Raw genomic sequence first — 16,546 nt, 5'->3', positions numbered from 1 at the left:
GTCTATCTTAGAGTTTATGTAATCACACTCTGAAAATTTTTGAATAAAATAGAAGAAGTGAGGCACCGACCTGTAGACCCAGACTGTACATCTTCAACAGCATCTCACCGGTGAAGAGTGCTAGCAACACCTTGTTAGCGATGTCTGAGTAGGAGGAAAGAAAAGGAAGAAAGACAAAGACAGCAGAAAAAAATTAAAGTGGAACAAAAAGGAAAAATGACATAAAGGAAAGTTCTAAATCTGGGAGTGTGCTTGTGTACCTTGTACATCTGTTAACCACTGAGGCTGCTGGTGATGCTCAGAGGCGATGGTCAGAGTGTTGAGGAAAACAAGGAAGATGACCAGCCAATAGAAAACCTGGGATTTGACTGCTGCCCGACACTTCCTCCGACACAGTCGGTTCCACCTCCGAGAGTATCGACTAAAGAGGGAGACACAGAGATAGAGAGATGGGGAGGTGAAGAAAGATTGGATAGAGGGAAAATGGGGAAAAGAAGGGATGTAGAAGAACAAAAAGGCATAAAGAGAGGGAGAGGCAGAGATGATCAACAGAAACAAGAGTGGAGGAATAGAGAAACAAACAGCAGAGGAAAGAAAAGATAAAATAGGATCAATTAGTTTGTCTACAGAGGAGTGAAGAGATCAGCCTTTAGTCTGTGGTAGTCTGCTGTTTGAGTGCAGAGCTGTGAAACAGTTAGTCATCCTCAAAGACGTTTCACACCAAGAAAAAGACAACATAAGTAGCTTTGTTGAATGAGAAATGCACCATTTGAGGGAGGAAAGCATCCAAATTCATATTAGAATGCTCTTTGTTCAACACAAGGCAAGGCAACATTTGCTTTAAAAGAAAACCTCGTTCATTTTAGATTTTGTTTTGTACATATTTCTAACAATTGTTCTGTTTTGTGCTAAACACAAACTCCTTTGAACTTTTCTTGCCCTCTACAAGAGAAAATACAAAGTTATTGTTTGTGTTAATTGCCCATTATGCATTGCATTGAGTCACTTCAGTGTGAACCAGAACACTCAAAACATGAGCGTCTTCTTTTTTTACCCACACTATGTACCAGTGATTGAACAAAAGGAATTTAATTATTGTACTTTTACATCAATTTCAGTGAAAGAACAGATTTGAGATAGTCCTTTTTATTGCTCTAAACATGAGAAAGCAACAACAAATAGATGTCACCTCACATGTTTTGTGTTTTATTATTGCAATCATTGGTTTGGCATTATTTCATCCATGGTCTGATTGTTCTTTCCCCACTTGTTGTCTCTCTAACTCTTCAGGTGACACTGTCATTGAGGTACACCTGGGTTACGGGTGCCTAAAAATATCATCAGTGGAGGGACGTCTGCTGTTTAGGCCTCTCAGACAAAGACTTTATATTTTTCTTTTAATGTTGTCTGTAGTCTTTTTGTATATTTGGTTATTTAGACATCTAATGAAAAAAATCCCTTTTGGGCATTTTATTGTGTTTCTGTATTTAATTTCTGTATTTGTTTTTCATAAAAGGCTTCCTCAAGCTGGATTTACACTTCTGCATCAAATCTACATCACAGCACATGCTGTAGGTTTGTGCAGGCCTGTACTTGCACAGCAGCTTACGAATGTAGCCTAACGTGCACCTTCTCAGACTTCAGACCCTGTGATTGGTTTGCTGGGTAGCATCAGGCGACTACCAGCCTGAGTAATGTCTCTAGTCATAATGTGTGTACTCTAGAGGGAGATAAATTTCTGCAAACCACAAATAAATCTAAAAATGTATCTAAATACCCACTTTCCCTATCAGAAGCCATACATCCCATCTTATGTCTCCTCTCTTTCCTCTGCAATAATTGCAATAAATCAACCAATGCTCATTTATCAGCTCCAACTCCAACACAATATACTTGTTTTAAGTTGCTCTGGTTTCCTGTAAATAAACAAGCAGAGAATGTAGAGGGATCAGAATAGAAGTTGTTCTGCAGACTAGTGTTGTAACAGATTACTGCAGAGCTAAGGAGACACACCGACATACAAGTGTGCAGTGCTTATGAGGGCATTAAACCTCTATGGTGTAGATTCAATGCTATAAACTGTGCTTTAGAGTGGGGTGTGGCACCATGACAACATTCAGGGGGGAATAAAATATGATGATACACTTTTAAAGCTGATTCAACATATTTAAAGCCAGTTTCTATTACAGTTTCTCCAAATTACCATACAATAAACAAGGATAAAGTAGTATGGTAATGATAGACAAAACGAATACTCTTTCCATATTATATCATACTAAAGCAAAACCAAAAGGAACAAGTATGTATTTGTAATACTACAAGTATCTTAAATGCTTAATGAATAACAGTTGAATCAGTGTTATATAATCAATTGAAACATTTCGAAGGGAAATTTTACAGTTTAGAGGAGACCTTGAAGTGTCAGTTTGTTGTAATATATGTTTTATAAACTGGTTCTGGCTGAATATGGTGTTAAGAGAACAAGTAGACCCACACATGTCCCACCTCCATGATCTTGGGTATAACAATGCTAGATGAAGGGTTGTTATCAAGCTGACACTACTAGGCTATAGTTGATGTGTCGTCAGCTTCCTTGAGCCAGAAGTGTAATAAAGCACCTTCTTCTTAGATGATGTAGGCTGACCAGAGCGTAGGTCTTTGCACTTTGACTCTTTTCCCCACATGAAACCCCAAAAACATCAGACCTGAGTTATCTCATGTACAGTAACTGCTTCTCAAACACATCTACACAGATGTGCTCTGAGTCTTCTCCCTCTCTTTTGTGTTTTACTAGTCTTCTGGTTGAGTGTGTGAGATGTGAGCCATGAAGCACACACTGAATGTTACATGAGACACAACTCACATCACAACACAAGCTGACATGCACTCCTAAATTCAAATTCAGGTAAGTTTTTAATGGCTGAATGTTATTTGTGATGTGTTCATAACATTTAAATTTGTTAAAACTTGCAGGTAAATAATGCAGGAATGTGTTTTAAGATAAGACCATATTATCTATTATTTTGAAGAATAAATGGTAATCTTTAAAGGAATGGTTCTGGCTTGTTTATTTACAATCTTGCAAAGAGTTAGATGTCAAGATTCAACCAATCTGATCAATATGGAGCTACATGCGACTTTAGCCTTGCTTAGCTTAGCATATAGACTGAGCTGTAGCTGCTGGCTGAATCAAAGCTAGCTGTAACCCTGTTCTTAGTATTTGTGTGGAGCTTAGCTAACCAGCTGCCGACTGTAGATCCACTGTAGATCCATATTTACCCCTCAGAACAAGTGACATTCAATCTTCTCATCTAACTCATGCCAAGAGAGAAAGTAACAGGACGTCTCAAAGTTTAACTATATCCTTAAAAAATTCAGGTTGATGGTGTTTTTCTCTTCTTTGTATACACTCAAACCACACACATTCAGCGTCTGTACAAACACCACAACAGCAGAGACATTAGAGCAGGTGGATCGAAGGACTATGGTAAACAACATGTACTAACCTGAACTTGGATTTGGAGATCCTATTTCTGGAACACAAAAACAGAATGGATTATACATACACACATAACACACACAGAGACAGGTACACAACATGAATGGGGTGATTTGAGTCAGATAAAGAAGATTAAGCTCTGCTTTATCATACTTTTGAAATGCAATTTAGCAATAAACTTTGCAAGGTTACCTGAGGTCAACTACACAAGCAGAAATCTGCTGGCTTTTTCTATACTCAAAAGAATGACCTTGATTACAATTATTGATATCTTTTTGACAAATCACCCCCCTGCAAACATAAATACAGTGGCATCCAGTCAAAAGAAGAACAAAACTGTAGGTTTAGGTTTCTTCCAATCAGCCCTAGTGTGAACAAACAGCGTGTCAATAAGACAAAGTCTGTTGATTGTTCACCACTGTAACAGCACAATAATCCACAGACATAAAAGTACTGAGGACAAGAGATAATGGAAGACATTGAGGAAAGAAAAGAAAGTAGAAGAGAAGAAGAGAAAAGAAAAAGATGAGAGGATAAAGGAGAGAATAGAAAAGAAAACTGGAAATATGACATTTTTAGGCTGGTATCTTCAAATAATAACAAGTGACTTTAAACTGCTGGATTGTGGCCACTAAAAGCTCTATGCGTCTGCTATATGAAGGTTCAGTTCACAAAGTGTATTGCAAAATGATATTTAAGCACAAAGCTGCCCATAAGAGCACTGTGCTTTGTGCAACTTGATCTCTTCTCTTGTGTCTGATGGTCTCCGTCACAAGGTCTAATCCCAGCACAGGTTCCCTCCTTGAGGATGAACAATGCAGTTTGTGGAGCAGTTGACCCTGTGCTTCAAGAATAAGAGTGTCTTTCAGTTTTGCGCAAGTATAGCAGGTGCAAGCCTTTATTTCAAATCAGATCATGTATCCTTTAACTGAACACTGATTTAAAATGACAGAGTTTATAGGCTGAGTGAGTGCTCTCATCTGGTAGAAGGTTAGTACATCAAATATGGTTTATATAAAAATGGTTGGTGAACATGATGACTGTGTGAGGGGGTCTGATGGTTGATGTCTTTTATAGCTCACATTGTCACATGTCAATTAACTGCTTCTATATCAATTAGTTTTAAAACAAAAAAGCTGTACTCCAATTGTATAATTTTATGATATTATTACTGGGTTTTTCAGCTTTAAAGAAGTCTTTTTGAGCTAATACGTACTGATTTGACTGTAAAAGCAGATAAAGTGACTGATCTGTTGACTGACTGAACAAGTGATAGAAGCAATGAAATGACTCACTGACTGACTGAATGAAAGAATAAAATGACTGACTAGCTGGATATGGAGGCTGACAGTACACGCGTCTCTTCCCTCTATGTGTCCGTCTCCATTATTAGATCAGCGGGCGCCAAAGTAGCTCCTACCCTGAGGTCGGTCTCCATAGCAATGCACGGACGGGCACACTGAAAGTCTTGAGATTTATCTGCATAACAGTGAGAGTATAAATGCCCCTAGCAAGACTTTTCAGTAAGACTCACAAGTAGACATGTTAATTCTCGGCTCCTTTGCAGATAATAAAGGATGATGGCAAAAATCAGCACATTTTATGTTTTTAAAATTTTTTTAAACCAAATAAAATTTACTCTGCAGCCACTTGAGAAATCAGGAGCGAAAATCCTACATCTCCCGCCACAACAAATTGTTTACTGGTACACCAGTAGCCAATCTAACATGTATTGACATGAAGTGTTTGAAGCTTTTATCTGGTTATCAAATCTTATTTTAACCTGACACGCTAGATGGATGTGTTTCACACATCCATCTGGAAAAACCACTCATAGACAGCGTTTGGGAAAGGGCAGAGCTTTTAAAATAACACTCGGAGGGTAATTGGGTGAACGTTCTGTTTGTCACATCTTTACGGGCCAATCAGAGCAACAAAACACGTGACGTCATACCTGCTACTGAGAAGTAAACTCCATACAGAACAGCATAATGCGAACCATGGTGACTGTAGACATGTCAGTAACCGACATTTGAAAAGAAAACAACTCAATGCTGTTCATTGTTCTTTTTTTAATGAAGAAATGTCAAGTTCTGATAAAACTAGTGCTTTAGCAGCATCCACACTAATGTCTTCCGCCATAACTGCACCGGCGTCTTGTTGCTGGTTGCTTATGTCACGACTCCACCGTGCCCGAAAGTACTGCCTCTCGTCGCTGATTGGTCCTGTCACTTTCAGACGGGGCCCAAACGGTTCAGACGGGAGCTTTGCAAGATGGATTCGCAAGTGAGAAACATGGAAACGGGCATATCCATCTGCTTTGCAAGGTTAATCTTATTTATGGCCACGAAAAACGTGTGAACCTGAGTTAACCCTGCTGATGTGCCATCAAAAGTAAACTTTGAGCTAATATATTTTTCTCAGTAAAGGATCACAATTAATTTTTTAAATGTGCCTGCCTGAGTAAGCTGATTAGGTCAGTAGTTAAGTGCTGAGAACTGTCAATGTATGCAGGAACTCTGACCGCAATTTTGATTTATCACAACATTATCAATTAGGAAATTATAATTTTTTGGCAATAACTGCCGTACTTCACTTTAATGTCTCTAAAATGCAGGGAATCTTTGATTTGCTTTTCCATATCTGATAGTCAATTTAGATCTTTGCCCTCAGGGCTATTTTGGCTTAACAAAAAAGGATTCTGAAACTTTAAAATATAAAGATATGTACATAAGTTTTAGGGACGTGGGCCGCTAAAATTCATCATGGGGTCCAATTTGCCATAACCTGAGGGGTGAGGTCACTCGACAGCCAAGGTCAAGCTCGATGACATATCCTTTGTATGGGCCTTTTCCCTCTTGACAAGCCTGGAAACTGCCAGCAGTTTTCAGGCTTTTGGGACATCCACAGCACTACAAGGGGCTCAAGGCAACCCTATTACCTCGACAGTACTCTAGGCCATGCTTACTTATCACATCTAACCCTTACTCAACCCTAAAGGTGTTGGCTTTGTTATTTTTCCCGCATCAATGCCTGAATTATAGTGTTATACAGTTATTTTACAGAATTATACAGTACTGTCAATTTTATGTATTCTTATTTGGTATTTTAATTATCTGGGTATTTATTAACCAAAAATATATAATCCTTTATAAACAAAACTTTTAGATGGAAAAAGCTGATCAACATATGTATCAAATTAAGTCATAAAAATTGACAAAAAAATTGCATTTACTGTAACCTCTTTCTGTCAATATGTGCCCAATTTTTGGATTTTCCTTTAATATTTTACACTGAGACAGAAACTATTCTATATGTTGAGTTGTTGATGGCTGTCTGAAATGGGACAAGTAAACGAAAACAACATAACAAAGACGAAGTAACACATGGACAGCTTGAGGACAGATAACCAACAGTGTGCCTACTGGCTTTCCTGTCCCTTAGGAAAATAGTTCACTTTTTTCATCTTCAAACTTTTTTTAACATATTATAACTCTATTGGGTCTTATTCATATATTCACCTATATTCACAGTGGTAAAAAGTTTTGTATAAAGGTTCACTTGTGTATACTGCTGTGGGCCCTCTTGGGTCATGGATCCAGTGTGACCTTGTTTCTTAGAAAAAAGAAAGCAACACACTTTTTTGAATAATGTAAAAAATGAAAGGGTGGAGAGAAGCGTGTGAGTCAGCTGTTTGTGAGCTACCACAGAGGAGGGTGAAGGCACTTGAGCTGCAAACACATGAAGAAAAGAGAGATCAGAAACTGAAGAGGAGAAAAAAGGAAATAAAACTTAATCACTAAAAAGAAAAGGTATAACCATGGTAGATGTCCTAAACGTTTCTCTTTCTTGTAGTGCTGGTATTCATGGTCAAGTATCATATGAATCAACAAGTTCTTTGGCTTCTCTTATCTAATCTCCTTTAAAACTCATCAGAGGAAAACTTGGCTTGTGATTTTGACACCCTCTGTGGGCATTGCAGTACTCATTATCTCTGTGATGAGATAACAGCTCTGTACAAGCAAGTACATTAACAAACTACTTTTTTATATGTAATTTACATTCAATGAAGAAACACCAGATATCTTTATAATGTAAAGTATACCCAACCCTTTGAAACATTCACATAATTTCCTTAAAATTTCAAAATGTATAAACTTTAAATCTGTTTGTTTTCTCCCATAAGCATTCATCAAAAATATTAAAAATGCCATTTTCCTTTTTTTCAGCATAACACAGGCCCAGGAACTATTTTTGAACAAAGCATGGACGTTAATGTGATTGTTAAGCTGCAATATAAGACAACAACATGTAAGGCACAAGTCTAGAGAAGGATTGATCCCCTATAGACACAGTCAGCATCACATCATAGGGAGTGGGGTGTCCCACGGAAGAAAATAATCCATACCCCCAGCCTGCAATGCTGCAAACGCACAGATTTACGCCTTCTTTTCCACATACGTATGTGACTGATGTCCATATATCCGTAACTACATAGACGATGCCCCATAGGGTCAGACGGATGGAAATGCACTTTTTTTTACAGAGATAAAAAGTTGATAAACTACATGTAGCCATTGGGGAGAGGATAATATTGTCCGTTTTTTATCTCACACTAACAAAACAAACGCACAACACTTCATATCAACTGATAAATCATAATATATCTCATATTAAAGTTTTTAATCTGACGGCATTTCACATCAAGCTGATAAAAATGACTTGTTCTAGCCTGTTATCTAGTTAGCAGCTTAGCCAGCTAGCACACTGCCATACGGTCTCTCCGATATCTACCACAAAAGTAAATTTTTTTTCATGTACACTCCAGATAAAAATCTTTTAGAGGGAGGCGTTTCGCAGGTAGGTTGGACAACACAGAGATTTCCATTGGAATGAATGGACTTCCAGTTGACTTACCTCCAGAGCCATATGTATGTGGAAACGAGGGCTCGGACTGTGATCCCAATGCTAACAAATTGTAATGTCCTACATTGAGTCATTACTGACAAAGAACAAATTTTTAATAACTGAACGGACCAGAAAGTTGTCCGTATGATATAAAAACCCAGTGTATCTTTCCTAGAGATTCTTTTGCTGCCTTGTTAAATTGCCTGGTGATGACTGAAATAGCTTGCTTCTACAGTGTTCCCCTACTTGGTTCTGTACTTCATCAGTGTGAATAGAAAACTGAAATATAAAAGATTCTGATTTTAAAGTTTGTTGTAGTGCATCAGGGCACACAGCACCTCATCAACAAAGAGGTTAGTGGTTTGTTTTCCCCTATTGCACTAAATGGATATGGCGTCCTCTTTGATGCTGTCTGTGTCTATAGTTCAACGCATGTCTCATCAAAGTCACAGACTGGCTATGAAAATGAGAAATAGCACCGTAAACCTTAGCCTACATCCATCCAGAATGAAGACAATCCTCTGCTCACCTCTAACTCGTCTTACTGTATAAAATCCTCCAAACCTCAGGAAGTTTGACGACACAGAGGTTTGGCTTTGAGAGATCAGTTAAGAACAGAGGGAGTTTCGAGGCTAACACTGCAGAGCTAATACAGGAGAGAGACACAAGATGGAGTTCATCCCTGGGATCGACTGAAGGTGACTGAGACGGCTGAGGGACAGAGGGGAGGAGAAGAGGTGTGTTTGAGAGAGAGCAAGGGTGAGGTACTTACGCCAGCCGGGTACAGCAGGTCTCCCCCTCCACATCTCCCCCGGGGGCGTTGTCTGTGTTGACTGATTCATTCTCACTGGCTGGCATGCTCACTGAGAGACAAGAAAGGAGAGGAGAGAAGGAGAAAGATGAATTAACAGGAAAGAGTTTCACGTACTAAATCACAGCATGTTTTTTCTGCATTGCTTGCTTTAATTTTGCACGCATACTTCAAATCAACACTTCCCATCTCCTGTAGATAAGCACTGAGAAGCTACAGTCAACACTGGTTCAAACACATTAGGTAATCCACTCTGCATTATATATATTAGCACTGTTTGCCTAAGCTAATTAAACATTAACTTTCCATATTAACAATATTTACCAGTTAGGGATCCTGGGACAAAACCTCTGCAACAGCTATTAGGAAGGATTTCTACTTCTAAGCTGCTGGATTGCTCAACTGTTAGCTCATTTAATCTTAACAAAACCCCTTTGTGGTTTTATAGCTCATGGAGATAGACAGAGAAAAAATTGTTGAATTTCTTGCAATCGTTTAGAGGGATGTTGGAGCTTAATTGCAACTTAAATCAAGCTGTGAGAGCTCTGGCAGGGTTTATGTTAATGCAAACATTAATGAAACTCAACTCAGACGACTGTTTTTAACAGGTGAAAAGCTCGCTCTTTGTTTATAAAGCCACAAGGAGACTGTGTCACTTTGTCCTCATTTAAAGACTAGTGTAATGATGTGTAAAGGTGGGAGGATGAATGAAGGAAGATTGAGGTAGAAGACACTGTGAAGAAAGATCAGGAGTGATATGAATTGGCAGAAAAGAATGGAAAAGTGTTAAAAAACAAACTGAAACCATAAAGAAGAGGTGAAGCAGTGATAGGAGAATCCACGGAGGTATGGATGGAGGGAAAGAGAGAGAGAAAAAGGGATGAATGTTGAGATGGGTGGTTGAGAGACAGATATGAAGTGATACATTGCTTTTTATTGCTTCTGTCAGTCTTTGGCTGCCTGCGGGAGCTGCACTACCCTCACTGTCACCTCAAACACTTATTGTAGCACCCTCTGGGTAACAGAGCCAGATACCGCCTTTGAATGTTAATGCCTCTTGTGATAAAGTAATACAACCGCTGTTAAAATAAGACACTCTTGTAGAACAAATCTTTGCATGAAACAAAGGAACAGAATCAGTCTGAACAGTTAGAGGGCATTACAAATCTTATTTTGTGCATTAAATATATTCTTTATAAATCAAATCAGAAACACAAATATATTTAGGCAATCTAGTTGCTCTGCTGTAGACTTCACTTATACTGCCTGGCCCAGTTGTAAACCTTAATATTGGCCTCTGTTATTGGAAACCTTACAAACTATTTGAAGTTTTTTGAAAAAAAAATCTGACTTTATGAAGACAGACAGCACAGTTCCACCTTCTTTTATTGAAGTGTTTATTAGGCTTTCTCTTCATGTTATTCCGTGACTCTTCTAATACAGTGCACACAGAATTGCAAGCAACTTATTTATCAACAGAGCAGCGATTATAGCATCGAGCTCCTTTTTTCATCATCAAATCACAAATTAAATAAACATTTTTCAAACAGACAGAAACCATGTTTGACAAAAATTAACAGAAGGTATGTTTTGATTTCATAATTTGGCCAATGTCCCATTTGACAACATGGAGGAAAAGCATATGACCTACTGACTTTTTGCATGGAATGTCACGTTTGTCTCGCCTCGGCCCAGATGCCAAAAGGGACATCACTAGATACAAGTACTAAATAAAAACTCTTGACCTCAAATTCCCCATGATAAACTGTGTAGTGCACATTCCCAACAAGGAAAGTTTAGAAAGTTTGATAAGCCAGTATTAGGTATTCACAAACCATTCTATTAAGTGTAAAGCAGCGTGTTCCTAGCAAAGACTTATTTGCAAATTAAGCCACCATGGTGCTAATGCTAATGTAAGCAAAGGTCTGTGTTACAGTTTAAAATGTGACCCTGTTTACTGGTGACTTTCAGTGGATAGAGTGATGAAACCAGAAAGAGTACTCACTAGGGATGGGACCGATCCAATATCAGTATCGGGTCAGATATGGACGTAATTAATAGGCCAGATATCTGACTGGCGGCGCCGGTCCAAGTGACCGAGCCAAATCCATCCTACAGTTTGTGGTAGACCATGAATGCACCGCAGTCTAACACGAGACAGTCTGGGTGTAACTGAGCTAGTATTAGTTAGGATGTTCGTAGCGGTATAAACCTAGTTGATTTAATGTGAATCTATATTTAGAATAGTCAAAACTAGTCTAAAGATGAGAGAATACAAAGAAGATTGGGTGTGACGTTAGCATGATAATACTCTCTACAGCGTGGCTAGCATTGAAAGTTAGCACCGCGCACCTTCGTTCCTCTTTGAAGATTAATATCGTGCTGTCTTATTTGGCCTCTTTTCACTTCGGGTGAGTAGTCATACGTGAGCTTAACCCTCAACAGCCCACATACCACTTTATTTCCATTTACTACTTTGGAAAACTGTCGTACCGGGGTCTTCCTACTACACGCTAACAGCTTAGCAGCCACCGCCTGGATGTTTACATCCAGGGAAAGGGTCAGAGAGGAAGGCTGCGGCCATTAACTGAAGCTACAGTGGTCTCTAGTGGCGGGAGGTTCATCAAAGTGCATCATAGACAGGGATTTCAAGCCCGTTTTTTGGATAATGTTGATTTTTATTTTTTTGTAGTAGTTCAAATAAATTTGTTTGGAAAACATTTAAATTCAATTCATTTTTGTATTTTTTTTTTGCTTTTTAATAAGAGGAGCTGGGTGGTTTACTACATGTAACCTCACACATTATACCAACAACAATAATAATTATAAAAAGAAAAAAAAAAAAAAAAAAAAATATATATATATATATATATATATATATATATATATATATATATATATATCTGGTTTGAAAGCAGTGCTAAATGTAGCACCAGTGCTTTATTTTCCATAGCCAAAGAACCGGCTCTGGGCCAGAAAAACTGTTCCAGCATTGTACCAACTCTTTCTGGTTCACGGAAAGGAACTGGTTTGTGTTTGTGGCAGGGTTCAAATTTAATTCTCATCTAGCTGCCACTGTGGTTGGGGGATTCAAACTTCTACCAGCCACAAACATTCGTTTTACCAGCCACTCTATTTCACAATATCAAAATCATTCTTTTAGGGGCTACTTTTATTACCTGCCCCAGTGGCCAGTACCCTGCTGCTGCTCAAAAGTACCTGCATGTGGCTGGTGGTGGGTGCTAATATCCCATCCTGGTTTGTGGGCCTGTGGGCTTACTATACATAGGGGGCTGCATACTTATGTCAGTGGATGGAGGTGGAATTGGAATGGAAAAGTGCCATTGTAAACAGTGGGAAACAAATATGGGGGTAAAAGAAAAATGGCAGTGGTCCCAGGAGGAGATGGGCTGTGTCCTGGCTGTGTGGGGCCTGAATTACGTACAAAGAAAGCTACAAGCACAAATGTTGGAAAATGGACTGGTGTTTACAGTAACATAATGAAGTGGCTCTGGCCAGCTCCAGCTTGTACAAAAGCAAACTGGTTCTTTGACGGTTCTAAGATAGAACCAACTGTGAAACAGCTATAATTTTAGCACATCTCAGCCCTAGAACAGGCTTGGTAGAAAAGTGGGAATTTGTGTGGTTATATATAAGTAGTTTGATGATTTTTGTAGATGCTATGAAGGCATAAAGGCTTTTGTATGCTTTAAGATCACTGTCTGCGTACAGAGAAACATCTCTTCCAGTTGAGCCTTTCAAATTTCTCAGTTTGAGCATCTTGAGCAGACTCACACCATTTAACAGAGTCACTGACATTTGAGTTTAGGGCCTTTTGTGTCCATGGCCCAAAAATATACTTAGAATGGGATTATTAAAATGCGTATCAGCTTAATGCCAGCACCAAAACTTCCACCATCCACTGTAGTAAGTCATGTCATAGCAGTCATGTGTCTACTAAATGTTCATTCTGTAGCCAAACAGTACTGCTCCAGATGTTTCTGCTTCGCTTTTGCAATTTTGTAATGTTGTCCTTCTTTGTACAGTCTTTGAAAAAAAAAAAAGGTTGTTAACATGAAGCTAACTTAGGGTTGTCTGACTTACACTTTAGCAGCGAAAAAAGCAAGAAATCAAGCAATGTAAAGTTTTTTTAAGCATGCAGTCAAAGCTGAAAGTGTGCTGCAGTCATCAAGCCATTCTTCATTCCCAGTCCTGACTGTAAACAAAAACAAGAAAAATGTGCTCTGGATTGAAAATGACTTCAGCATTCAAATTTTCTTTTTGTGGGACAGCTTAGTTCCCAGGGCAGATTTAAGAAGCCTTCAGCAATGGATTTAATATAAATAAGTAAATAAGATTTGCAGCATTCAAAGGTTTAAAAACGCTGCTTTTTATGTTGTGTTTTTCATCATGAGCTGGCTTGTAAGCACTTAGCTAACACAATACATCAAAGTAAGCAGCAGTGAGTGAAGAGTGTACTTTGCCACATGGTTGATGATGGATGAATTGTGTGTGTTGTAGAGATCAGGCTGGTCTCTGTGAACATTAAAGCCTCGGCTCTGTGTTCCCTCACCTCGACACGTGCCACCTGCTGCTATGCTACTTAGTTAAAGAGCATTCGGGGCCCTCGGGTCTCTCCCGAGGCTAAAGCTGCCTTTCAAATATAAAAAGCAGCCTCGTGCCTTCTCCTCAATGGAGCTCTGAACTAGTTTAATACCTATTGTTAGAGTAAACCCCAAAGACCTCAGACACAGAAGGAGATGAAGAAGGAAAAGGAACAGGGAGCATGGGAGAGAGGGAAATGAAAAGAGAGAGAGAGGGAAGGGTCACACTTTTCCAAGAGTGGAGAGGGATTCATCCTTTATCATTAAGACTGTTGTGTTTGTGTTCAAAATGAAAGAATAGCACTGAAAATGGTAAACTCCACAATAAAACATTGCAAAGAGGAAGTGATTCGCTGCAGAATTCAACACGGACAGATCTGTGTGTGTTTATGTCAACATACAGATAAGAGCTTCAGTCAGTTATTAGTAATCCATGCCTCAAGAAGTCTGTTTTTTTTTTTTTTTTAGATATTTCAAGCTGTCTGAACTCAAAACAACACATTTAAGTGAGACCTAAACTACTACTCCTGGTCTAAACAGTTGAAATTTTTGACTTTTCATGCAATCTTCATTGATTTAAATATTGTTATATTTTGAATTTCAGTCCTTTTATTCCTCACAAGGCACTTTTTTAATATTATTTGGGATAATGCAAAGTAAAATACTTCTTTTTTCTACATGTATGTAAGCAAGCAACAGGAGTATAAATGATAAAATGTTGCCTTGCTTGATTGAATAATATTGCAAGTGCCTGGTGAAAATAATCAAAGAAGGCTAAAATTCAAATATAAAGGCCATTTTCCACTGTGTTTTACTACCAGAGCTAGCATGGCTAGCAGCATCGATGCGCAGGGATTTTAGGGAAAGGAATTCAAAACAAGAAGAAGACTGGCATCACAAATAATCCAGATTTTTTCACTTTCATGTACCATGGTCCTCTTGTTTTTATTTCTCATTCAGGCGGATGCAAACGTTTTCCTTTCCTACTAAACCTATATGGGAAAAAGTGGCTGTGTCTCAACACAGAAATCATCTCTCCTCTCATAATCTTTTACTCTTTGTACTGATTTGGCTCAAGATTTTTATGATACTTAATTAAAAGTTGATGTTCACGAAACAGCTGTAAAGGTTTTAATGCAATGAAGATGTGCAGGAGTGCCAACAGCAGGGACCGTTGCCGTGGCAAACTTCCAGGTCTCCACTGTGAGAGAAAATGAATATATATAGCCTTGAGATTTAATTATTATTCAGTGGAAGTTGTTCAAAGGGGCTAGGAAGACATTGAGAATAAACTATTTTACAGTGTTGAGAGGCAGCCACTTACATCCCTTTTGCTTTGAAGCTCTGGAGGGGGGCAGAAAAAGATGCTCACTTCAATGCAGGGAGAGAGGACAGGAGAGAAGAAGAAAACAGAGGAGAGGAGAGTTGGCAGTCCACTTGCATGTCTAGAATAATGTTTCCAGTACAACTTAAACTAGTGTTGGACCATGCAGACAAACGCACACGCCTTACGAAGGAAAGCCGCATTTTTCTTCACGGCTCCACGCAGAGACTGAAAACGATGGCTCTTACCTGGGGATAGAGAGCACGGCTCAGCAAGACAAACACACACAAACACGCATGGATACACACATAAAGGCACTCACAGTCAGCAGAGATGTAGAAAGGCACAAAGTCTGTAATTTCAAACACAATTGAACACACATACTGGCTCAGAAGCTTTACAGTATGGAGGTAATGATGACAATACCACTTTAAAATCCTATTTCTTTAGCTATAACGACAATTTCCAATGCATTAGGAGAATGAATTGCAAAGAAGTATCACTGTCTTCCCCCTTGTAGTCTTTAAATCGCTGCATTCTGCCATTGTAAAAAGCTTCTTATTCTCAAAGCGAAAAACATATTGTACAAAAGAAAAGGAACTATATAAGAACTACATAAAGGACAAAAGGAAGAATTAAATGAAAGAACTCAAATTCCAGAGAGTCACAAATATCAGCAAGAAATAACACACCATAATACAAGTTTCCATCATATCTCTTGGCTATAAAAACAGGTATCATTTCCTGTCCAGTTCACTCATTCCTCTTTATATCATTTTGTGCCTGAAATATTCTTCCAGAATCAACCAAAACCAGACTCGCCCATCTAACTGCTAAACAGAGAAGCATGATTCATCACTCCACAGAATACGTCTCCACTGCTCTACAGGCCAGTGTTGGTGTGCTTTATAGCACCCAGTCAGATGACTAGCATTGGGCTTGGTGTTGTGAGACTTGTGTGCAGCGGCTCGGCCATGGAAACCCATTCCATGAAGCTCCTGCCACACAGTTTTTATGTCAACATTAATGTATGTGGAAGTTTGTAACTCTCAGCTATGGTATCAGCAGAGTGTTGGTGACTTATACACACCATGTGCCTCAGTAGTCGCTGACCCCACTCTGTGATTTTACATGGTCTTCTGCTTTGTGGCTGCTGTTGTTCCTAAACACTTCCACTTTCTAATAATGTCATTTACAGTTGACTGTGGAATATCAACAAGGGCTGAAATTTCAGAAACTGTCCAATTGCAAAGGATGCATCATCACAAAACCACGATTGAGGTCATGAAGTTCTTCAGAATGACCAATTTTTGTATCACAAATGTTTGCGAATAGAAACTGCACGGCTAGGTGATTAATTTTATTGACCTGTGGCAACATCTTATTTGGAATGATACCTC

At 38.8% G+C, this 16,546-nt stretch overlaps 1 protein-coding gene across 5 annotated transcripts in view; it reads right to left on the bottom strand.

The window, feature by feature from the left end:
* Positions 1-16,546, bottom strand: part of cacna1c (calcium channel, voltage-dependent, L type, alpha 1C subunit) — a 285,780-nt gene that overhangs the window by 58,971 nt on the left and 210,263 nt on the right. For all 5 annotated transcript variants that reach the window (XM_041781270.1, XM_041781272.1, XM_041781269.1 and 2 more), the window contains 4 exons: positions 9,180-9,270; positions 3,507-3,533; positions 261-421; positions 71-144 (listed from right to left, as the gene is read on the bottom strand). In XM_041781270.1, coding sequence (XP_041637204.1) covers positions 71-144; positions 261-421; positions 3,507-3,533; positions 9,180-9,270 — 353 coding nt within the window. The remainder of the gene's footprint in view (positions 1-70; positions 145-260; positions 422-3,506; positions 3,534-9,179; positions 9,271-16,546) is intronic.

Source organism: Cheilinus undulatus, linkage group 23 (assembly GCF_018320785.1).
Source record: "Cheilinus undulatus linkage group 23, ASM1832078v1, whole genome shotgun sequence".
Taxonomy (NCBI): Eukaryota; Metazoa; Chordata; class Actinopteri; order Labriformes; family Labridae; genus Cheilinus; species Cheilinus undulatus.
The sequence above is the reverse complement of the archived record's forward strand: the minus strand, read 5'-3'. Positions and strand labels throughout refer to the sequence as shown.